The 25,858-nt window shown below is 35.8% G+C and overlaps 1 protein-coding gene and 1 long non-coding RNA gene across 3 annotated transcripts in view; one reads left to right on the plus strand and one right to left on the minus strand.

Moving 5' to 3' along the window:
* EPYC (epiphycan) overlaps positions 1–23,509 on the minus strand; it is a 38,498-nt gene extending 14,989 nt beyond the window's left edge. Inside the window, exons 1-3 of one of the 2 annotated variants that reach the window (XM_072773040.1) lie at positions 23,485–23,509; positions 22,997–23,086; positions 20,451–20,628 (exon numbers count right to left, since the gene is read on the minus strand). In XM_072773040.1, the coding sequence (XP_072629141.1) occupies positions 20,451–20,615 (165 nt within the window). In that variant the 5' untranslated portion in view covers positions 20,616–20,628; positions 22,997–23,086; positions 23,485–23,509. Of the gene's footprint in view, positions 1–20,450; positions 20,643–22,996; positions 23,091–23,484 lie in introns of those variants that run through there. The other variant, XM_072773041.1, reaches the window with a different exon arrangement.
* LOC140602197 (uncharacterized) lies at positions 759–5,477 on the plus strand. The gene is made up of 3 exons (XR_012005168.1): positions 759–1,359; positions 2,028–2,162; positions 4,812–5,477. It is a non-coding gene; the product is annotated as an uncharacterized lncRNA (long non-coding RNA).
* Positions 23,510–25,858: the final 2,349 nt, after the last annotated feature.

Raw genomic sequence — 25,858 nt, forward strand, 5'->3', positions numbered from 1 at the left:
TTCTCTCAAATCCCTTCCCATGCCTCAATGAGACAATTCTCCTGTATTACTTAAAAAATGTGTACCTCCCTGACAATATTGTCACCTTAGGCAGGAAATCTGTTCAAGACGGTTTGCTAGTAATATGCAGCACCCACTTTTGGGGGCACACTTTTCTTATGGCTTCCCCAGGAATCCCAGCTTCCCCTTTTATCACCCTGACTGGGCTGCTTGATCCTTCCCACCCTTCTTTATTTGCACTTATTAACCAAGCAAAATAACACACAAATTACCTTCTACCTTATTTAATGTCAAAATGACACGTGCAATATTATTTTTGTGTGTAAAATAAGTACATGATTAGGCCAGATATTCCCTGAGTATTTTAGATAGATGTTCTATTTCATCACAACATTTTTAAAGATACATTTATTATTTAGTATTATTTTTTTAATAAATTTGAATACATTGCTTCACAAATGAAAAATTATCCTTTTAAAGGAACACTAAGCTCTCTGGTCAGGTCACACTTTTGAATTGTTTCTCTATGTTTCTGTAGACTCTCCTCATTTCTGCCCTTTCTGCACTGTATTGTGAGGGCTCCATCGGTTCGTGCCTATCCAAGCCCACTAGATGGTACACTCCGAGTTACATGTTTTAGCTTTGTAACTCAAGGCTGTAGCATAAGAGGTGATCAACAAGTACTTATTAAATATAATTTTAAAATTGCTTGTCCAAAATGTATCTAATTCACAGCCTTATATTTAATTTCAGAAATTCTACTGATAAGAATCATGAATGTGTTCACGCTCACTTTGATGCACTTAAAGCATGAAATCCAAGCAGAAGCAGCTCATATTGTATTCGGTGCATTAGGAAGCCATACATAAAGATATTGTAAACCTTGGCCAGAAATCTCCACTTGCGAAGATTGGGCATACTTCCTTAAACAGGGAGACATACGGTTTCCATCTGCAGGATCAGAATGAAGCAGATTTAGAAGGAATAGATCTGCAGAGACCAAAAGGAGGCTCCAGGAAGGGCGGAAATTGAGACAGATGTTTCATGGAATGGAGGCAGCCTAAAGGGAGAAACACATTCCAGACACGTCGCCTTGAATCTTCAGCTTTGTAGGGAAAATGTTTGCACATACTTTCTACAGATAATTGTTTTTCCACTGATCTGATGTGAAGCTGTAAGATCTCACTTGTCATCTGATATAATGAAGCAAAACCAGCTTTTGTGTTTATCAGAACCTGTTTTGTTCATGCTTACTTGCTAATAAAATGTGAACGTTGAACAATTTTGAAGACCAAGGAGAAAGAATGCTTTTTCAGTTCAGCGAAATCCCAAAACTGTAAACTCAAAATGCTGTTCCTGGTAAGCTTTTCGAATCACAGATGCATTTATTCTCACTATTGAATAGAAATGATTTAGGCTTCTGTCTTTTTTTTTTTCTTTTTCTTTTAACAATTTTCATACTGTGTTATGAAGCTGTAAGGCAATGCAAGCAAAGAAATGAAGCCAAGGAAGTATGACCACCTGGCTCTCCATGTGGCTGACTTTTATGCTTATGCTACAGAAGCCTAAATTTGGGAATAAACACAAATGGCCAGAAAACATCCCAGCCCCTTTTTCTCAAGCTACAACTGGCAACACTCAAATGCAGATATAACGAGGACTCTGATATAGATATCCATCCTTCCCAAATTCCCCTCCATTATTTTTCCTTTTACCTCCTTGTTTTACTCTGATCTGACTCCTACTGAATTGTTTTAAGCCAATACTTATTATATTTACTTGAATTTTACAAACACAATAAATACAAAGGATCACTCCTGCATATGGCCTTGGACTTGGCCACCACTGTACTTGCATATCTTCTCAACATAGGACCATCAGGGCATATCTCTGAGTTGACTTATTTGTAATAAGTTGTCTATTTCTTTCACCTTTTTACCAGGCTTTAGAACTATAGATAGTTTATGTCATGGTAGACTGTGTTTAGGAGTGTACTCCATGCCCCTGAAAGAGTATGTCTATTCCAGAGATGACAAATGCTTGGCCCATAGAACGACCTGTAGAGCGAAGTATCAGCAAATGTCAGATTGGAGTGATAATAGTGCCAAGAAGAATCATCAGACCTGCTTCAGCCTCTGCACCCCACGCAGCCTTGACTCCATGTAAGCAATCCAGAACCTTTTTTTTCTTTTTTTCTTTTTTTTTCTGTGTCCAACACCATCACCATAATCTAAGTCACTACCCTGTCTTGCTGGGAATACAGTAGTCTACTTACAGGAAGTTGGCACTTCTTCCATTATACATTCACTCAATAATGAGAATAAGCTCTTAAAAAGACAAAGCTGATTATGTCAACCTCTGCTTAAAATATTCAAATGGCTTTTTTATTGTTCTTAATACACAAGAACAGTGGCCTTGCAGAAGCACAGAAACATTATTGGTTAAGAGGAAGGATTCTGATAACATGAGCATGACTTTAGCCTACCTCTGAGGCTTTGGGTGAGTTACTTTACCTCCTGGACCTCAGTTTCTCCATCTGTAAAATCCTGGTATATATAGTATATAGTACAGCTGTGTTAGGATGAAAATGTTACTACACATAGTTAAGCGCCATGGAAATTTACTATTATTATTTGCTATTTTCTTTTTTGCTATTTTTATTTTATGTTTGCTATTATTATTAAAATAAATTTGGGCAGCCCCAGTGGCTCAGTGGTTTAGCGCCACCTTCAGTCCAGGGTGTGATCCTAGAGACCTGGGATGAGTCCCTCATCAGGCTCCCTGCATGGAGCCTGCTCCTCCCTATGCCTGTGTCTGTGCCTCTCTCTCTCTCTCTGTGTCTCTCATGAATAAATAAATAAAATCTTTTATTTTTTAATTTTTTTTAAATCTTTTAAAAAAATAAAATAAATTCAAAACTCTTTGACTTACAAAGTCCTGCATGGCTTGACCCTTCTAGCGTCCTCATCCTCCATTTCATACCAACTGGGCTCTTCTGCTGCACTGATTATCTGTAATTTCTTATGCTCCTTGTTCTATAAGACATTTGCATGTACTAGTTGCTCTACTTGGAATTCCCAACATTCCTCATTTTTTCCCCATTCTTATTTTATTTTTTAACAGCTTTATTGACAGTTCAGTAAATCCATGTAGAAAAAGAAAGTAAAAGTATGTATACACTGAGATTCTTGTTGACTCATTGATTTTCACTTAAGGATGAAGAGATCATTGTTTCTATTAGAATAGAAAAAATAATGCAGTTTTAATTGTAGATATGAATAGGGTCTAGGATAGAGTCACAGTGAGGTTTCCATTCCAAGAAATTGAAGTTACTTTAGGTTGTTCTCATGATATAAAACTGACCTTAAAAATGCACAAGAAGGGGCACCTGGCTGCCACACTGGTTGAGCATCTGCCTTTGGCTCAGATCGTGATCCCAGGGTCCTGGGATCGAGTTCCTCATCAATCTCCCTTCAGTGATCCTGCTTCTCCCTCTGCCTATGTCTCTGCCTCTCTCTGTCTCTGAATAAATAAATAAAATCTTAAAAAAAAAAAAAAAAAAGCACAAGAAAAGAGCATTCCTCCCAAGCGTTTGGGAGCAGCTTCCTGACTCTTGACTTACTAGTGATATTAGTACAGCTAAAGAAAAAAAAAAGTGAAGAGAGTGGCAGGCTAAAAAAAAATCAAGTTCAGGAAAGAATGGTTTATTATTGTTACCAGCATTGTTTGGAGCAAAGAAATATTAAATTTGTTGAATATATACCAAAGTCACTAAAGAGATCATCTCTGATATGAAAAGAAGTTTTACTGGATCTCATCAGAGACCAGATGAAAATTAACTGGCATGGATTGAATATTCACTATGTGAGAAACTGTTACGTTCTTTCCATTGATTCATGTGTAATTATCAGAAGAAATCTGTAGAAGGTGCAATAATCGTGCACATATAATAGATTGGTAAACTGAGAACAGGAGGCGGGAGGACCAAATAAATTGCTGGAGGTCACAGAATTTCTAAGTAGTTAGGCCAAGATTTGCATCTAATTAGTGCTGCCTCAGACTGCTTGCTATACTTAATTTTGATTCTGCACTCAGCCAAATAAATGTCTGTTGAGTAACCTGGTTTCTTAGGAACCTGCATTCTGAGAAAGAGGGGTTCTGGATTGGGGAAATGAGGCTTATCATTTTAAGGATTCATAAATGAACCTTCTTGTACACATTTTAAGCCTCACATAATTTTTGCATGGAATAACTCATCAACCAAAAATCTTATTTGATCATCACTGATTATGTTAGTCGGTTGCTAATCCTGAAGGCTAAAGATCACACCAAGGCCATGTTGCCCTATGGAAGCAGTTGACAGCCATTCAGTTTTCCCCTGAATGACAAGTACAAAAAATATCACATAGCATTGGTGTAGATGGATTATAAAATTCAAGTAGCATTTATTATATTTCTCATTTTTTTAATAAAGATTTTATTTATTTATTCATGACAGACACACACACACACACAGAGAAAGAGAGGCAGAGACACAGGCAGAAGGAGAAGCAGGCTCCATGCAGAGAGCCTGATGTGGGACTCCATTCCCGGACTCCAGGATCACACCCTAGGCCGAAGGCAGGTGCTAAACCACTGGGCCACCCAGGGATCCCCATAATTCTCATTTTTGTGAGAAATAAAGTATTGTGTCAGAATAAACTTTAGTCTGGTTAAACATGATGGCTAAGACAATTCCGTGTATTTACCACAGTTTCATTTTCCTCCGGGGCATTCAGCTAAACTACATTTTCTACTTTCTTTGAATCTAGATTGGGTCATGTGGCGAGCTTTAGCCAATTGAATGAGAAGGGAAGTAATGCAGCATATCTGGCCCAAATTAATGAAGCACAAGGATACTTGCTCAATCTGTCAATGGAAGATACCATTATGACCTCGAAGTCTCAAGGTGAAGATGGTGAAGTTCTAGCAAGAAAGAAGTTTGAATCCCTGAGTAGCTACTTGGAGGACAGAAAATCTATTGACTTGTATTGGACAGTCATGTCAGCAAGATATAAATTTTTGTTGTGTAAAGCCATTGGGATTTTGGAATTGTTACTGCTGCTAATGTAACTTGCCCTAAAATACATTTTTTCAATTTTTCTTATCCATTTCTTAACCATACTGAGAGACTAATTTTTAATACGTTTATGGATTGATTTACCTAGCACATGTCACTGACATTAGAGAAAAAGTAAATGCATATTTTTTTGTCACTCTTTCCTTTCTGATTTCTTTTTTAAAATAACTGTCCTTTGAGCTTGCTTATTTGGTGGACTACTTACTGAAATAGTATACTACCACATTTGAATGAATTCACCATTATTTCAATTTATTTATTTACAAAACTTAGTATTTTATTAGCTGGATTAAGTAAGAGTTAATAAATCTATATAATTGTCTACAAGTCCTATATCAAAATTAGTTAACAGCTTTTTATTTACTTCAAAAATCATAATATCACAATATTTGATATTGACTTACTAGGATGTAGTTATGAAAATGTGAATTCTTTCATGTTTTTAAAAAAATCTATCCTAATAAATTATGGTTCATCATAAATTCATAACTCTAAATGGTAATGCTTTTTTGTATTTAATGCAATGTTTAAGTGAAAATTTTAATGCAAAAGCAAAGAGAGCTGATGATTTGAAAGTCTCATTTAATCACACCCTCTCTAGTCTGTGTCTCTTCTGGGACTACAGCATTTTGTTGTTCACATGTTTATTTTCTCATTTCCTTTCCTTTTTGTCAGAAAGTGGCAATATTCCATTTTTAGTTGCCAGAAAATAATTCTACTTCGGTTTTATCCTAGTTTATTAAGGTCTCCATTCACCATCATCCTGCTAGGCTCCAGAAACTTAATAGACTTTCAATATCCTAGTTCTCACAAAATGTATCATCTAGTTCTAATTGAATGTCTCCAAATAATATTGGTAGATAACTTTGGCAAAGGCTTTAGAAACATTATCTAATAACAAAGTCAGTTCACATTCCTTCCCCCCTTACTGCCCTTGTTCCCCAAGTAAGGATGCCAGGAGGACAATTTAGTGTAGGTTGAAATCAGTAATCTCATGAGGATAGGGTTTGGGGGAGAGTCAATCACAGTAATTGAAAACAAGAAGTTGGACTGAAAACCAAGAGATTTGGAACTTTATAAACTCTAGTTTTTTTTGTGTCCTTTTTTTTTATGATGGAGTAATTTAGAATTTTTTTTAAGTTTCAATCTTTCCTATCCTAACACAAAGCAAATTGTTCCTTCTAACACAGACTTTATTGATTCAGAAAGCATAATGAGCCATGGCTTTTAATAAGTAGAACTTCTCTGTATAAAATTGCTATTCAGTCATGTTGATGATGATGACAATGAGGATGATGATGATGATGATGTATATATTATCAGTGGGTAACAATTGACATTTTGAATAGGAAAATACATGCATTTATAGAGGATGTCCCAGGGAGGATCAGTGAATAGCCAATTGCCTTTAAAAGGATAATTAGTAAATTAATTTGTTTCTACTATCCAATTTCGGTAGTAAAGCCTTAAAAAATTTTACAAATTTAGAAACCTGACTATCTTTTAGGGTCAGAATTACTTTAAGCAAATTCAAAAGATGTACTAACCCAGAAAGCTAACTTAAATTCTTCTACTGCCACCAATATAGTCTCTGTAGCCTTTGTAGTCTCACTTGGGAAGCTAATTATGATCAAAAGATTATTGGTGACCATAGAACAGAACAAAGGACTCTAGGCAAGTCAGTTCTATAATACCATAAGGTAAAGGAAGAGCTGTTTTCAAGGGATCAGAATCTTTAAATTTGTTGATGACCATAGGTTTTTGCTATTATTACTATGATTGAATCACCCTGCCAGTAAAAGACTGCTGAATAGTAGTTAATTGGCTTTGAAAATATTTGATTTTATGATTTTTTTTCTCTTAGTACCAAAATATATCATTTCCCTTCAACCTCCTTTATGTCTTCATATATGTTACAGATTCAATATAGTTTTAGTAGAAGGATTTTTCTCTTAAATGCCCTGGATTTGATTTCTTTCATATTTATGTCTTCAAGCAGAGTTTTGATATCATAATTCCAAAGAAAACACTTATGAGAAAATTTGATCCAGCCTTAATATCTTTTATACATATTTTCTTTATTCTTCTTGTATATGTTAAGAAATGGAATATATTTTTACTTCTTTAAAGCCCACATTAAATGTGAGCAGAAAGACTGGCATGATGTCACTGTGATTATCCTTTAGAGCTCACCTATCTGCTTCTCATATTGGCCTCATTGACATCAAAAGTCAGTGAGTATGCAAACTGATGGGTGACAACATTACCAACCAATAATTCTTGCACTATTTCCATCTTGTCTGTGTGGATCTTTTTGTGTGTGTGTGTGTGTGTGTGTGTGTGTGTGTATCTTAATAAATACAGGGTAAGCTTGTCTATTCCTGGAAGATTCAAGACAAGGTTAGCCATAACTTGTCTTAGGAGTATTAAAAGGATGAATCTGTGGAATTGGGAAAGATTTAGTGAAAATTAGGCATATTAAAAGAGAGGCAGGACAATAACAGGTCAGTTTCAGTCTTTAGTGAGATATTAGTATGATGGGAGAAAATGTCCAGGGTAGGATTACCCAACTTGAAAATATGAAAGGTTCCAAAAAATTTTTTGAACAGTGTTACTTCTAGAAGATTTATAATTCAAGAATCTTCTTAAATGTTTTTTAAGAGTTTGTTTGTTTATTTATTTATTTATTTATTTATTTATTTTAGAGAGTGGGGAGGCATAGAGGGAGAGGGGGTAACAAGGATCCAAGCAGACTCCATGCCGAGTACAGAACCTGAGATCATGATCTGAGGCAAAATTAAGAGTTGGATGCTTAGCAGACTGAGCCACCCAGGTCCCTTTAATTTCCATTTAAAAAAATATATATTTATTTATTACCTGAGAGAGTGTGAGGGTGAGTGGGGGGAGGAGGTGAGGGAGAGAATCTTAAGCAGACTCCCTACTGAGCCAACTGGGGGCTTGATCTCATGACCCATGAGATCATGACCTGAGCCAAAATCATGAATCAGCCACTTACCTGACTGAGCCACCCACGTGCCCCTATTTCTTTTAATCTTTCCCTATGTTAGATGCCACAAGACAAAATCAATAGGACTATGTTAGAAAAACAAAAGTCTGGATGAGAAAAAAAAAAGAGAAGGCACACAGGTAGCACACAGTCCTAGGGCAGTATGGGGACCAAATTCAATGCAGATTATAATAATTCAGGAAGAAAAATAAACACCAACTGACTCACACTATAAGAGGAGCCGAGGGAAGTCAAACACTTGATCTGACCCATCCCAAGAGATTCTGATTTCAAAAGTCGGAGGTGTGGCCTAGGCATTAGGATTTCTGAAAGCTCTACAGATGAATCAAATATGTAGTCAAAGTTGACCACACTAGAGGGGAAATGTACTCCACTGAATAGTATGTAGAAGACAGAAATGCTAATTAAGTCCCAGAATTTTGAAAGGTTAGTAAAGTCTTGATGAGAATGTGATAGAAGGATTGTTTTACACTGTGCTCCGGGGGCCAGAGGCTTTACAAACATTCACAACAGCCTCAGTTCAAGAATCTGCTGAGGTTGATTCTTCAGGAAAAAAAAAAAAAAAAGATGGGGAAGAGCGGAAAGCTCTCTGGGAGTTGGATTTCTTGAATTTTGGAGCAGGAAGCCAAGGAGAAGCCACTGGCAGAGCTTTCAGGCTGGAGAACCCCACCAGCTGAAAATTCTTGCTCACAAGATCATCTGTCACCTGAGAGAATAAATAAAGCAGCATCAAGAGCCAGAAACCCAGGGCTTAGCAGAAAAATAGGCATTCAAAGACTTTGAGTTGAGCATGCAAAAAGAGGAAGAAACTTCTGATTGACCTGGTGGCTGGGCTGGCCGCCATCATATGTTTTAAAAACATTCTGGAAAACAGAACTATCTCAAATGCTACTCTGAGAAAAGAGCCATTATACTAGGGGATGTTTCCTGGCTCAGTGCTGCTCAAATGACAGGTCTATCAGAATGACGGGGAGGAGTGATGTCCCTGATCACTAACCCTCTGGGGCTTCTGATTCGTTAGGTCTGTGGTGGGACCTGAAAATGTGCATTCCTGACCAACTCCCAGGCGATGCTGATATTGTCAGTTCAGGAACTACATTCTAAGAACAGCTACTCTAAGAACAATAAAACAGTGCAATAATTTAACTCCTGATGGAAGATTTCTCCAAGTGTTTGAGCTCAAAATTTGCAAACTAGGGACACTAAACATGAACTGACCAACATCTGGGTGAGGCTAAACCAAGATTTTTTTCCACCTCCTAATTTTTCTTAGGTACCCCATGTCTTTTCTTGGTATGGGTCTGCCCATACCATGTATTGGTTCTGGGGAATCTGCTTTTGCTCAGATTGATTATTTTGGAGACTCAGGATCAACTTGTCTTTAAAATAGAGTTAGTTTTGTGATAATACTGTATGTGCACTTAATCCCTCATTCTTTTTCATATTAAGGCCATGGGAGACTTGGTAATGAACTAATAACAAAGGATCTTCTTGAAGGAACTACACCTGTATCTAGAAGAATTCACTTATGTTGTCATTACTGGAAGAGTCCAGCTTGACCCAGGTAAGATGAAGATAAAGCAAAAGGAATTAGGAGAAGGACTATTTAGATTTAAATTTTTTGGATTTTTAAATCAAAGTCAAGCAACTCTGATTTTATACTATAATCATTTTGGATTTAAACAAGTTCAGACTTAATTTGCAGGAGAGGTTAATCTATAGTTTCTATTTTTCCTCCAAAACTTCATAGAAGTGGAGGAAATACATACATATTTGTGTTACGTTTATGTTTCTGGTATTGTTTTATTGGAGTGTATTTACTTAGCATTTAATTTCATTTCAGAGTCTTTTCTAAGCTCTATTATTAAGGTGGCTTTGATACAATTTGAGGTAGAACATAGAAGTGAGAGTGAAATTTCAATTTCAGGTACAGGAAGGCCTTTGAGATAAATTCATTGATGCTCTTGGATCGATTTTAGAGCTTCTGGGATCAAAATCTACATTCTGCCAGAAGCCACCTAAGAGTGATTGTTGGCATGGTGGTAGGTCTCATAAAGGCAGGACCACAATTGTCCTAAAAATCGGGGTTTTTCTGTTGAAGGGGAGAGCTATATTGAATTTAGTAGTTAAGCCTAATGGCTGGAAGGCCACCATCCTTGGGGCGGGGATGGGGGTGGGGTGGATACATCCCCTGTTGGCCTCTTTACTCACTCTTCCTGAGGAAGAATGACTAGGCTAATTGGTGGGTGGGAGAAAATACTAGGGCTGAGTGTTCACCCTCTCTTTTCTGGGGAATTTCCTGCCTGTCAAGAGCATAGATTGTTTTGTCCCTTCCTGCACTAAGATTTACTGGATCAGGCACTAATCTGAGGATGGTGGTTAACCACTGTTGCTGAAAACTGATGGCATATCTACTTCTGGAATTTTATATTAGGATGCTCATAATTGCTTCATACCTAAGTCATACATTTCAACCCAGCCTTTATTGGTAGTAAAGGAGATATTTTGGACTTCATTTGTCTGAATCTTATTCCTGTTACTCTACTAGGTCTGAAGTTAGGTAGTGCAATAGGAGGAGCTTATATGGGGTCCCTTAAAACCTAACACTTATTGTCCAGAAAAAAATCAGTATTTTATGTGTCTATATGTATTATAATACAAAATAATATGCATTTTATATATGTACCTGACTCTTGGCTTCATATTATGTTCCTAACTCTTGTTTTCTCTTTACCTTACTTTCCTAATTCATATTTTTTGTGTCATAATGTAAAAGAATACATAATCAATCATATATAATATAAGATGTGATATTGTAGATATCTACAGACTATATCTACAGTCTATAATATAGACTATATTATGTAATTTTAGAAATTCTTTTGTGAGATGTTGATGTAAACGGGTATTTTATCTCTATAGTAATATTCACTGTATATATCTTTATCTGTTGCTGTACACATTATAGCTTATTATACTTATTCATGTAAGTAGCCTTAAATACTGTGATGGATAAACACATAACTAAAATAACATGTCTGAGATTCTCAACTGAGGACATATTTGGGGACAATTTCTCAGCATATATATTTTGTAACAGAATTCATAGAAGCCTTATGTCTCACCAGGTAACTACAGATATGTGTGTGTGTGTGTGTGTGTGTGTGTGTATTTCACTTCCTGTATTGTGTTGAAGATGCAAATTTATAAGATGAGTAGATAAGTAGGTACTGAGGGTCAGAGAAGAACAGGTATGATTTCCCTGCCCCAATATCCTTGGCTCTCAAGAGAAGACGGGATGTCAGATGTAAAGTGAACTCATGCCCGATGCAGTCAACCTGAATTACAGCTGAAATTCCATCCCTTTCCTGAAGGTTTCCATGACCACAGTGCCCAAGCTTCAGTGGCTATTGACTGAGTGATTTGATGATAAAGCTAACATTTATTAAACATTTACCATGTGCCAAGCTCTAAGTTAGGCAGTTAACAAGCATTATCTTACCTAATCATCATAAGGTAGCTTATAAGCAGGAAGCTGAAGCTCAGAAGGATTGTATGATCTTCCAAGGCTGTACAGTTGGTGTACAGACCTAGAAGTCACACACAGTAAGTCTGGATCCAAAACCCACGTCAATCAACACCATGACAAAGTGCTTTTTAAGGATGAAACAAATGTACACATGAGAAACACCCAAAGCCAGTGGTTTCTTTCATTATTCTTTGCAGTGTGTGGGTTGATTGTTTAAATGCCAGGCAAATTCAAGTTAGGTAAACAAATGTCCTCATCGATATATTCACTTCAATTAGGATCCTCACTGTGCCAGTCAGTTCTGAACCAATAAGGCCAGGCCTTCAAAAGATAATATTTAAATTATAGGTCTGCTTCTCATTAAAAAAAGAAAATGGAAATCCAGAATGTTATTTGGATTTTCACTCTAGCACAGACTAAAGTTTTTGTTAAACAGAATGGAATTTTACATTTATCTTTTTCCAAAATTGTCCCACACAGTTGATAATAAATCTTGAAGCTATTGCTTGTCATTACGATTATGTCAACAATTGGCTTCTGAAGGTTTTAAAAGGAGTGAGACATTCAGCCTGGGTTACTAAAGATGTATTCTTAAGGATTTCATAGGATGGTGTGTGGTTATCTTAAAGTGCAATGGAATTTTTCTCTGAACATGAGCCTGGTGCTCAAACTGATTTAAGTGATCCATATTAATTATCTAAAAGAATGCGACCATGAAGACTGGCAATGAAAGCTCTATCTTATTTTCTATTTTATCTTGAAAATGGAAAAGGAAGAAATGTGCTTGGCAAAGACTGCTCAATCCCCACATTTCTCACAAAGCAGCTTTCAGTTCAGTATTGTGTTACCTCTCGATCCCTTAAATACTTTGACAGCTAACACAGATGCTTAGATATTGTGTTCATTATAATCACTTGAAAATTCTTGCTTTTCTGATTCCTAACAATCAAATTACTTAATTTCAGAGGAAAGAAACCTCAATATTGGACACAGCTAAAAGAAGTAAAGATTAAAGAGAAGAAGGAAAATAATGGGAGTTTTTAATGCCAAAGTCTCTCTGGTTTGGCATTAAAACAATCTGGTTTAAATTTTACTCTGAAATTTACTAGCTGAATAACCTTGGGCAAAATTCTGATCCTCAGTTGTTCTTAATAATAATAATAATAATAATAATAATAATAATAATAGAATAATTTCTCATTTCAAGGGACAGTTATGAGAATTAACTTGTGTTTGTGGTCTCATAAATGAGGTATAATTCAAACACAAACAAGTCACTGACAAAGACCATCAATGTTCTTTCATTTCCTATATGAGCCTATATGGTTGTATATGATGAGCCTATATGATTGTATGTTTGTTGCTACATTTTTTTCAAGTTTTCTAATAGTTTTAAAATAATATTCAAATAGTTTAACACTGTTTTGAGAGGAGCATATGGAAAGTTAATCAGACAACCATATTAAAAGCTCATCAGCAAAATTCTTCCCTCCCTTCCTCCAGAGTGTCTTCCATGAAGAAGATTAGCTTTTATTTGTTGCCAAATTCTGAAAAGAACATTTAATTCAGGTTGAGCCTAAGTTACTTCTTCCAATAAAAAGTGTTTTATATGCAAACCATAAGTTTGAAACCTTAAAATGTATTGTATAAACTGGCCAAAGAGAGACATCATTTCAAATATAAGGATAAAATTATTCCATGCCTTCATCATCAGAGGAAATAAATAGTAGAAATATTACTAATTTAATTACTTTTTGTTTAGAAACTACAGAGATGGTTTTTGAAATAAGCTACCTGTTAGCATTACCAATCTATTACATTTAGGTAACCTAATTAAAAATATCTTTACGTATCATTTCCAAAGTGAACATTATTTCTATAAGTCACCCAAAATTAATTTGATTCTACTTAAGCAATTTCTAGTGTTAGAGGCATCAACATTTATTCTAAAATTATTTGCATGGCACCATATTACCATGATGACAACTGAAAAGAAACCAAAGTTCAACAGTTACTGAATACAACTGCCTTCACTGAGTTTTTGTCCATTTCTACAACTCCACTAAATTTAATTTTCATTCCTTTAATGAATCCGGTTCTTCATCTCTGAAAGCTATTTTTTAAGTTTAATTAATTTGTTTCCATGGCAGTTTTCTTTATAAGGATGATTTTAAACAATTTAGCTACTTATTCTCTTTACGAAAGAGAAAAAACAGGCTAATTTTAAGATCAATGGAGAGTAATAGCAAGGAAAGCATGTCTCTTCAAAAAATTTCCTGTTGGTCAATTATTACTGATATCCCTTTTCAGTTGTTATTGCTGTTTATTTATGAATGTATACCCCACCTCATTCCAGAAATTTATAAGGCATTTTTAAAAGCATTTGTGGTAATGCTTCAGTCTATACAAGGACATTAGGATGATAGGGAAGTAATATAAAATGAGGAGAGGCTCCTGGGTGGCTCAGTTAAGCATCCAACTCTTGGTTCAGCTCAGGTCATGGTCTCATGGGTCCTGAGATAAAACCCTGCCTGGGGTTTCTTGGTCAGCAAGGAGACTGCTTGAAGATTCTCTCCCTCCCCCCTTTTCTCTACTCACACTTACTCTCTCTACATAATAAATACAACTTGAAAGAAAAAAGACAGAAAGAAAAAGAAAAAGAAAGAAAGAAAGAAGAAAGAAAGAAAGAAAGAAAGAAAGAAAGAAAGAAAGAAAGAAAGAAAGAAAAAGAAAGAAAGAAAGAAAGAAAGAAAGAAAGAAAGAAAGAAAGAAAGAAAGAAAGAAAGAAAAAGAAAAGAAAGAAAGAAGGAAAGAAAAGAAAGAAAGAAAGAAGAAAGAATAAGACAAAAATTCTGGCTCCAGATTTCTGAGCAAAATGACTAGCACAATTAGTTCCAAGATGTAGGGCCCAGAAAATAAGCAACTTTCTTAAAACTTGCAACCCATTTGGACAATTCCTAATCCATATCCTCTTGAAGAGCATTGTATGGGATCATTGCAAATGCCCTTCACACTGTCCTACATTAAATACAAACAAGTGTTCCACGGGGTTCTGAAGTAAAACTATTCATGTTGTCTATTGAAGATGCAGGGACACTGCAGATTCAAGTAAGTAAAATTAACTACATATAAGTAAGATAGTGTAGGACAGGATAAGTCTGACTGGGTGGAGCCAAGGAGAATTTCCTGCAGGAATGGTAGGTTCATATCCTCCATAAATATTAATATGGCCACTTTTCTGGGGAAAAGAAATAACTCATGGGCAGGAGGTGTTTCTCTTAGATTTCAGAGAAATGAAAAATCAATAACCCCAAAACTACTATGAAACTGAAAACACCAAATACCTACCTTATTCAAGACACAGTCTCAATTTAAGTCACTCAAAAAATACCAAATTTTGAACTTATGAAATCTTCAAGGAAAATAGCAAAATATTTCCCTGCATTCCAAACCACCCAATAAGTATGATTTTTATAAATCTATATACAGATTAGATAGATAGCCCATGACATAGATATACTATGTTGGAGAATGACTATCTACATTTATTCTTTGAAGTAGTTAGTCTTAAGCCATTCTGTATTACAGTAATTAGGTAAGTCTATCTATAAAGGTTACTTCCAGTTTACATTATTCACCCATAGAACAATGCTTTCTTTCTCGTTTAGTAGTGTGGGAGCACCAGGGTTCAGTTCAACTAAAACAGATACCAAGTTAAAAGAACAATTTGGAACCTGGTAGAGAATGGAGGGGAGATAATAGAATTTTTTATTCATCTGCTGGAAATTATTTTCCGATATGAGAAGATAGTTTCACTATAATTATATGTCATTAGTAACTATAATCTTAGTCACTTACTTTCTCTTTACCTCAATATTCTCATCTATTCAATGAAAATGACAATAGCATTTCCTAGTTTTGTTGTCAGAAATGAAATAATGCACATGAAAGCCTAGAATAATATTTGGCATATAATACATGCTCAACTAATATTCATCAGAAAGCAAAAAGTTCCTATTTTGGTCTTATGGGTTATATCCATTCCTTCTTATATCATTAAAGTAAAATAAAAGCTAAGTAAAAAAACTCAGAAATTTTATGTTATACCAGCAAATTTATCCATTATTCACTGGGTAACATAGAGTATCATGATGGAATTGCTGGGCCTAAGATCTGCTCTTAACATCAAATCTAGCAGAGCTTGGATATTCTAAATCACCAGAAATCATTGTTTAAGTCAGCAATCTGGAGTACTATTATTACATAAGATTTTCAAACCCAGAAATTCTTTCATGACCCTTTCCAATCACTAGGGAGGTAATGAATATCCTATCAGCAGTAGAAATCAACAAAGCTCTGTTGCGATTCTAACTCCAGGGCTGGGGGGGCGGGTAGTAATTTGGCTCATTGTTAAATAAATCACTGGATTCATAAATGCAAGCCTTGCAGCAGTGTAATTCAAATTTGGTTTTCAGGAAAAAAACATAATTATGGCATATTGTATTAGTTTGCTATGGCTGCCTGACAAATTGCCATACATTTAGCAGCTTTAAACTATATTCATTTTTTTAACAGTTTCTGTGGGTCAGAAGTCCAGAGATGGCCTGATTAGGTTCTCTACTCAGGCTCTCACAAGGCCAAAATCAAGGTAATGGCCAGGGCTGTGAGCTCATGTGGTGCTCTGTGTTCCTTGGATCTATAGTATGTGGTTTTCATGTGCTCACTGGCTGTTGCTTCTCTCAAAATTTAGAGACTTCCTGCACTCCTTGCTATGCGGACCCATCCATCTTCAAAGCCAGCAACAGATAATTTCCCTCGCCTTGAATTTCTCTCATGCTGCAAAACTTGACCCTGACCTCAAGACACCATTTTAAAGGGGGCATGAGTATACAATGGAATATTCCTCAGCCATCAGAAAGGATGAATACTTACCATTTACATCAACATGGATGGAACTGGAGGGTATTACGCTGAGCGAAATAAGTCAATCAGAGAAAGACAATTATCATATGGTTTGACTTATATGTGGAATATAAGAAACAATGCAGAGGATCATAGAGAAAGGGAGGGAAAACTGAATGGGAAGTCATCAGAGAGGGAGACAAACCATGAGAGACCCACTATAGTAAACAAATTAAGGGTTGCTGGAAGAGAAGTGGGTCAGGGAATGGGGTAACTGGGTGATGGGCATGAAGGAAGGCACAGGATGTGATAAACACTGGGTGTTATATGCAGCTGGGGGGGTTATGGAACACTCCATCTGAAATTAATGATGTACTATATGTTGGCTAACTGAATTCAAATTTAAAAAGAATTTAAAACAGAAAGGGAGCATAAATATAGGTCAAGCCAAGCAAGAGAACTTCCCTTTTTAAATTTCAGTTGTGCCATATAAAATAACCTAATTATAGGAGTGATATCCCAATATATCCATGTTGTTAAGGATTATAGAGGGTGTGGACATACTAGGGGATGGGACATTTCAGGTACATCTTAAAATTCTGCCTACCTCATATGTCAGAGGCCTTAAGGATTAATTATTTAGTCTAGAGGGTCTACTATATTGGCCTACAATGCCAAGCCTTAAAATTTAGAAGAAAGAGACTGTCATATATTTTAGAAGCATTGTTCAATTTTTCTATAAATTTGTAATTTTAAACTATTAAAGCTGTCTTTTCTATAGATGATAAACTCTAGGCTAAGATAGGCAGAACCATACTCTTGGCTTTGAGAACAAAAAATAAAGGAGCCTAGTTTCAGTACTCTCCATGTGCTTTGTTTACCATGAATTTTTTCATCAACCACACCGGTATGTTACCAGTGTTCATGCAAAAAGTATCACTTAGGATCGAGAATGTATTAAACACTTGCTCTTAATTTCTAAAGGTGAGATAAATAAGGTTATCAGGAGTTATCAGAATCTGAATTTCCAGGACTAAATTCAAGAAATTCATATCATAAGTAATTGCATTCTAGAGTCCATTCACATGGCTGGATTCATTGGCTTTATTTTACATTTTTCCATAAGGAATTGTTTATTAGTTCTTTGTTTATAAAGGAATTCACATTAATGATTTGTTAAGATCTGAGATGATGTTCTGAATTTTGTTCCTCATGTTATTTTATTTATTATATCATATTGTTTTTATCTCTTTTTTTAATAGGTGGTGGGTGAGTAGGTTGGCTAATTGAATTTTGCTACTGTGCCAATTTGGTTAAAAATATGCATAGTTTTTAAATGTACTATGTTTTCATTATAGCACGGGTATATGTATATATGTGTATCATGTATCTATACACTGGTTTTCTGATGTTGACTTCATCACAAAAGATTATGAAACCCGGGATAACTTACGTATTTCCATTAGCAACAAGAGATTATTTAGTAGCTCCCTGGAGCTCTCAGTTGTTAAGAATACTGGGTTTGGCTAGGCCAGTGTGAAAATTAAGGAAGCCTGAATGAGGTAAGTGGGTACAATGCCACGTATTTGGTACCTTGCAAGAAGTTTGCTATCAGAATAAGCAAATACTGAGGAAATACTAAATATAATACTAAATTATATTTCTCTCTATACACTTACTAGCTTAAATTTCTTGATGGCAGAAAGAACTTCACAATCTCATGAGAATATCTGTTCATCAAAAAGGAAAACTGTGTGGAGGTTCCTCAAAGAGTTAAAAATAGAGCTACCGTATGACTCAGCAGTTGCACTACTGGGGATTTACCCCAAAGATACTGATGCAGTGAAATGCCAGGACACCTGCACCCCAATGTTCATAGCAGCAACTTCCACAATAGCCAAACTGTGGAAGGAGCTTTGGTATCCATCAAAAGATGAAAAGATAAAGATGTGGTCTATATGTACAACAGAATATTACTCAGCCATTAGAAACCACGAATACCTATCATTTGCTTCGACAGGGATGGAACTGGAGGGTATTATGCTGAGTGAAGTAAGTCAATCGGAGAAGGACAATCAAGGGGTTTCACTCATACGGGGTATATATAAAAAATAGTGAAAGGGATTATAGGAGAAAGGAGAGAAGATGAGTGGGAAAGATCAGAGAGGGTGACAAAACATGACTCCTAACTCTGGGAAACAAACAAGGGTTAGTGGAAGGGGAGGTGGGCAGGGGGATGGGGTGACTGGGTGATGGGCACTGAGGGGGGCACTTGATGGGATGAGCACTGGGTGTTATACTATATGTTGGCAAATCAAACTCCAATTAAAAAAGGGCTTCTGACAGCAAGCAACAGCTTTAAAGAAGTCTTCAGATAAAGCTGGTCGCCTTCACAATTTATCTGGGGCAGCCTTGAGCACTTCCTAGCATCCACTCCCAGGCCTACCCAAAACAGAAGATTCACTTACCGTACTTGCCAAGCCTCTTGATCCTATGAAATATCTTTTGAAGAAATGACAAGTAAATTTAAACTACAATATTTAGTTCTGTAGATAACTGCAGATACATACTTGGTCTTTTTTAAAAAAATATTTATTCAATGGGAAAAGGAGCAGGGCAGATGAGTTCAGCCCTGAAAAAGTTTCTCCTTATATTCTCCGCTGATGCATTAGGTTGAAGGTATGGAGGTCACGTACAGCAAGTCTGGTATTAATGAGCATACACTCAACAGAACATGCCATTAACGTAACAGAAGATGTACAGCATAATGAATCAAACAGTGAAAAAAGACCTGAAAAATAGAATCACAACATGGCAGAAAAAAAAATGGTCTTCTGATAAACCTAAGACTTTACTAACAAGACAGAACGAGAAAAAGGGAGACAAAGAAGGAGTGGAGGCCAGGCAGGGGAGAGTGAAGACAAAATAGAGGAAGATGGAAAGGAAAATGGAGTCTGGGAGAAGATGTGAAAACTATTGTATTGTGAAAATTTGATTCTTGAATTTCATCAAGCAACATAAGCAACAAGAAGGTTTATCCTCTTAATATAGAACTAAGTTCCATTTGAATATATGCTTTTGTCTAAATATTTTATTTCCCTAGTTATCAAAAGTAATATTCTAGGAAGATTTACACTTGAATGACTGCCCAAAATATGTTATGATCCTGTAAAGGTGATGTAATTTCCCTTTTGGTTGATTTCTACTTAATTAGTTTTTGTCAATGTTGTACATTAATTACACTCTAACATTTCAAGGTCTGTTTGTTTTCTGATTCAGAAAAAAATTAGTCTGTATCCTTTAGTTATGTAAAAAGTCTAACATTTAATTAGAAATATGTCATATCAGATTTATGTAATGGGCTGTAACCTTGCCAATGCCTACATTACTGCTGAGAGATAATCAGTCATTTCAGAAAGCACATTCACTCTTGGAATGCAGTGGAGTTCCAAATCATCATCCTTTCTTTGCATTCTTTTTATTTTCTCTTAATTTATTTTAATCTCACATCTTTTTCCTTTGCTCCAAACTTCCCCAACTTTCTCATCATTGCATGTATATTATCTCCACTCTTCCTTATTGACTGCATTTTCTTCTAATTTTCTCTTCTAACTTGCTAGAAACTCTTTTGTTGTTGTTGTTTTAATTTTACAAGAAGATGTAAAGGAAATGAAGTGAACTTTGAGAAAGCAAAAGAGTGTCCCAATGTTAACTTTCAACAACAGATTGAACAGATTCTGGAGAAAAGATTCATATGAAATTATTAAGCTAGAACATCTCTATTTACAAATAAAAATCTATTTGAAAGGAACAAACTCAGTAATTCCCCATATGCATGCTTTTAAGTCTCAAGAGTGGGACCAATCAGTTACCTCAGCTTGACCAATAGGTATGTTTTCATAGTTGTACAAATTATCCAGGTCTTCCAAAGTGGCATCATACGTTTCTGAGTCATAGTTGATGGGTTCCAGAGTTGGAGCAGTCACAGCAGCATCAAAGATGACAAGTCCCAGAATGAGCCTTGCTAGCATTTTCATTTTTCAAGCTTTCCTAATCAAAAAATACTAAAATGTATAAATACTTAATTGATAATAACTCATGAAGACTTTTCACTAAACAGGAATGATAAATCAATATGAGTGCTTAGAGCTCAAGCTTACACGGATCATTTATAAGCATAACACATGAAATTGTGTAGATTCTGAAGATTATTGATACCGATGCTCAAATTAATTCAGAAACCTATCTACGTTTTTATAGTAGATACTGTAATTACAGTGAAATTAAGTTTATTTCATAGAGAAACAGAGAAAATGGGATGTGGAAATATTGTGATACACTTATTGACAAAAACTTTGCATTCATTAGAGTTTTACCTTTTACTAAACATTAAGTTTCTTTCATCAACTCTGGGATGTAGGAAGGAGAAGGAGAAGGAAGACTGGAACTGTCACTCCATTTTACAGATGAGGAAACCAAAACAGGTTTGGCTAGTGATCTAACTGGACTCAACTGTTTTTTTGTACATTCAAGCCAATGGCTTTTTACAGACAAAATAATGAAAGTTTTTTTTTTTTCCTATTACTTCCTTGTTGTCTCTGGGTATCATTAATGTATATATAATTTAATGTATGTATAAATCAATATTTCATGCAATATTTTTCAAAACTTATTCTTAGCTAAATGGAGCAGAAAAGACAATTATTTTTCCTTTAGTGCTCAGTGTTTTATTTCAATTCTTAATAGCCATCTGAGCTTTGAACTCAGAATCAATAGGAATCCATGTCTAAAAGACACTATTTGGTAAGATTTCCTTACAGGAGGATTTCTACACACTTGGATTAAAAAGTCTTTTGATTTCTAATTCTTATTTTCCATGATTATAATCCTGGTTTTGGGAGAGATTCAATCAAAATCTTATAATTTTATTTATAGTATATATAATATGTTATACATATACATGTATATATGTATAATAATATTTGTAATTTTAATTATTTTAGTTCTCCATGTACTCCTTTGAATACAGTTTCGTTTAGAAAAAGAAGTCTCTCATGTTTAATTTTAAACATCTAAGTCGGGCCCATCAAAAATGTTACCTGGTGATCATTTATTGAGGAAGCAAAGCATTTGTAAAAGTTTTTAACAAGCATGTCTAATTTTAAAGGTTTTGTATTTTGGAAACACTTCTTAGGCTTACTTCAAGAACAGTAACTACGGTCTTGGTACCTATGCACACATGTAAAAGGGAATTCATGATAAATATTACTTTTAAACTTGAATGCACCGGCAGACAAACTGACCTTCAGTTACTTGAAAGAAAGTCTTTATGAAGCAGGTTTAGGCAGAAGGATATGAAATCCCTCTGAGAATAAGACACAGTACAAGGAGCTCCTTTTTCTTCCCTCCTATGCTTTCTTTAAATCATTTTTTTCATTCACACTGGGTAAACTAGGCTTCTATTTTACCTGCCTTTGCAGGGCTCTCTGCAGGACTGTAGATTTGGAACTGCTGTGACCAGTCAACAACAAAAAGTCCTACTTAATCAAACATGTGATTTACAAATCTTCTAGGAACCATTCTTCCATTTTCAAGTGGGAGGCATTCACAGTGGCCACCACTAACCTAGAAAAAATATTTTCCTTCTCCATTTCTGGCAACTTTCATTGTTCAAAGTAATTATGCACTTGCTGATTATTTTTCTCACTTCATGCTCTGTATCTGATTATAAGTGTCTACATTCTTAGAGTTTATTTGCATTGTGATCATCCCTTAGAGCTATCAGCAGTAAGAAAGTCTGTGCAAACTCTAAAACTATGAAGAACCCCTATGTATGTGTAGTTTAAAAAGGATTTTTCTTCTTCAAGTAACTATCCTAACATTTAATAAGTGTGTTTGTTGAAACTTTGAATTTGGTGTGCACTTCACTCCATGTCATATTTTGAAAATTATGCTTATATAAAACTTTAAAACATATATCTTAATAAGACAGGTCAAATGCATAATTCCCATGTGATCATTAGTATATTTTTAAAACACCTGAACTCTCCCCTTTTTCTTCTTTTGCATAATATTTCAATCAATACTAATCAATAGTGCCGGTCTATACTGTCAAGAAACATGGTCTATGTCAGGGCACTCGATTTAAGGAATATATTGGAAACTACTATAATTTTATTGGCATCTATCCTGACTATTAAGATCAACTGTTTTACTGTATGTTATTAATTCCTGAGCTAATTCAAATTTTTGGATTTTCCAAGAATAATAAAAATATCAAACAGCGAAGTTAAGCCTAGTCCATTGAATCAAATTCACCATGAGATATTAAAGCAAGTTGAATTATTTTTTAAAAGGTTACTATAGTAGAAAAAAAAAAGTCTCTAAACCCAAGAAGAAAGCAAGTGTAAAAACTTACCTTTGGCTCCCACTTGGTGAAATGGCATGAAGTGACTGAAGACGCAGAGCCAGTAGTATTTGCCCCTGACCAATGGTTGTGAATTCTGGTCTGTGGGAGGTGGAATTTATAACACTCAATTTTCTGTTTGGAAAAGCTAACCTTGAGAAATGCTTCTCAGTCTTTAAAACCCCCAAATTACTTTATAGTCACTCAAAATAAGCAATAGAATCCAAATGACATAGTGTATAGAGCTCTTGAAATTATATTAAAGGAGTTATAATTGCCAATGTGCCACCTTCAATATTTTAAATGGAAAAAGTTGGTTTTAATATATTTCATCTATAAAAACTTCACCAATTAAGGAAAAGTTAATGTATACAGTGATACTATAGATGAATATGTTAGAATTATTCTAATAAGAAATAGTTTTCCTTGCATGTCTTGAATTATTTTCTTCACTTTTCATTAATGTTAGAAGAAATTCAGTAATGTTGCAAAAGCCTTACCTGTTTTAATGTTGGATAAGTAACAAGAAAAAAAATCCAAATTATTTTGATTGCTTAGAATGCTCTGAGAGCAATGAAACAATAAACCCTCTGCATGCCCATGTACAAAAAAAAAAAAAAAAGTTGTCCTGAAACAATGCATAAATATGATCTGAGTGGTTTGAAAAAGAGGCTCCTTTTTCTCTCTTTTATCTATCAGAGCCAAACAAATCAAATTACATAAAAACATTTTCCCACAGAATACAAGATTTGTTGTAGGCTCCTGCTACCTGACATGGTTTGTGAAACTCAGAATTATGATAGGTTTGGAGAGAAAACACATTTGTGTTAACTTCCATTTTCACCTCCACTCACACTGCAAAATTCTAGAGGAAGACGGAACTTGTGTCATGTACGTTGGCAGGCTTTACATAAGTCCCGGAGTCTGGTTCTAAATTGTGCATCAGGAATCCTTGTTCCTTGACCAGAAGGGAATAGCTGTGTTGAAGTTTGCAAGTGCGTTAGGGCAAACTGACGGAGGAGAATATCTGTCTTCAGGACTCTCACTCCTCCTTCCACCTTCCCAGCCATCCCCCCCACCCCAACTTCTTTGCTTATATGGATTCAGGGCGCTGCCAGCCATCCTCCTCATCACCCACACCTGCTTCCACACTTCTACATGATTTGCTCTCCGTGTGCCTTATTTTTCTGAGGACCAGTTTTATTTGTAATGGAAGCACTGATTCTGGGTGAAGTCCAGAACCTACCAAGACCTCTCCAACAGCAGAGAGGCCATTCTGGGGGTGGGGACTCCCTTCCTGCCTCCTTGAAGTTTCACATCCTATGGAGGCTACTTCCAGAAGCACTTCTGGAAAGAGGACTGGATATGAGTTCACCGGTTAGATGAGTTTAGATATTGTTAACTCTCAACACATTTTCAATCAGATGGGTGACACACAAGCATTAAATTATCCAGTGTCATGTGTGATGCAAACAAGGAGAAAATCAAATTGAGTCAGGTTCCCAGATGTTACTGAGACCATCTGAGGGATGCAGGTAAAGGTAAAAAGGCAGGGTGTCTCTCATCTTAGATTCTAAGGCTGTTTACCTGTCCCTGGGTGTTAGGCTCTTTTAGGTGTTTGAGGATAAAACTAGATGAATAGAATATCCATGAAAATACCTGATATTTCTTCTTCTTCCTCTATTATTTAATCTAATACTCTGCCCACATTGTCAGGTGAGAAAGATGGCATCTAGGTAGTCCCTTCTTTTCTGAAAGGCTCTCTGGCTAAACCTCTAAGACTCTATTTCCAAAAATAACATTTTCACACTATCCTTTAGTGACCTGTTCGTTTAAATGTCATTGTTCTTCAGCTTCAGAACACTGTCCACTAATGTAGTTGTTCGTGACAATTTAATAACTAAATTACTTGTCCTAATATAGGATTGATAGCAGAAATGATCATTCCCGAGTCTGCTCTTTTTTCCAAATTAGGTAAATCTTTCACTTTTACTTATAAAATATGGATAATTTTTCAGTCACTTCTCTTGGTCTTACTTGGACTCTCTCCAATATTTCAAGATCTATTTTGAACTGTGGGAGCTCAAATTTGTAACAATCTCATGAGGACCTAATCTCTATTTAATAGTGGAAGGATTAATTACCACTTCCAGTCTTTCTTATCCTTAGTAAATATCTTTTAGCTTCATGATAATTTTCTTAATAGAGCCTGAGCTTGGTTATTAGAAACCCTCTGGGGATCTTGCATTATCTAGCAACTGAGGCTTTCTGGCTTTCTCTCTGTAAGCCCCCAAACATTTTGCAAATCCTTTTGGCTACGATTCTTAACACAATTAACTCAATGTCAGCCTGCTTGCTTAAGTGGAATTAATTTTAAGGTCTTCTCTTAATGATTCTCTTGGTTCTGTGGCAGTGGTGATCAGAGAGGAGCACTCTGAGGACCGCACACGGCTGCCCGTCCTTGTCCTCAGCCCCCAAAAGCCACATCGGTGGGAGCTACAGGTGGGTGTCAACATCCTACCCCACTGCTTATAAGGAAGAAAACCATTACCTGAAATGATTAGCTACCTTCTTACAAAGAACCCCTATGTTGCCTTAGGGACTCTATGCTCATCAGTGCAAGTCCTGCAGTTTCAGACCGTAAATGCATGCATACCTGTACCCCCTACTCTGATCTCATCACCTCCTCCAGCATCTTGCAAGGCTGACCTGCAATCTGCAAACTCTCCTTTGCCCTCAGTTTCTTTTTGGAACATTTCCCTTTGCTTCTTTTATCTTAAAAGAATCTGGCTGTCCCCTGACCAAGTTTTGTCCTACTGTCCTTTACAGTGACGGGTTTTTGTGTTTTTTTTTTTTCTACTTCACTCATATAAC

Source organism: Canis lupus, chromosome 13 (genome assembly GCF_048164855.1).
Source record: "Canis lupus baileyi chromosome 13, mCanLup2.hap1, whole genome shotgun sequence".
NCBI classification, from domain to species: domain Eukaryota; kingdom Metazoa; phylum Chordata; class Mammalia; order Carnivora; family Canidae; genus Canis; species Canis lupus.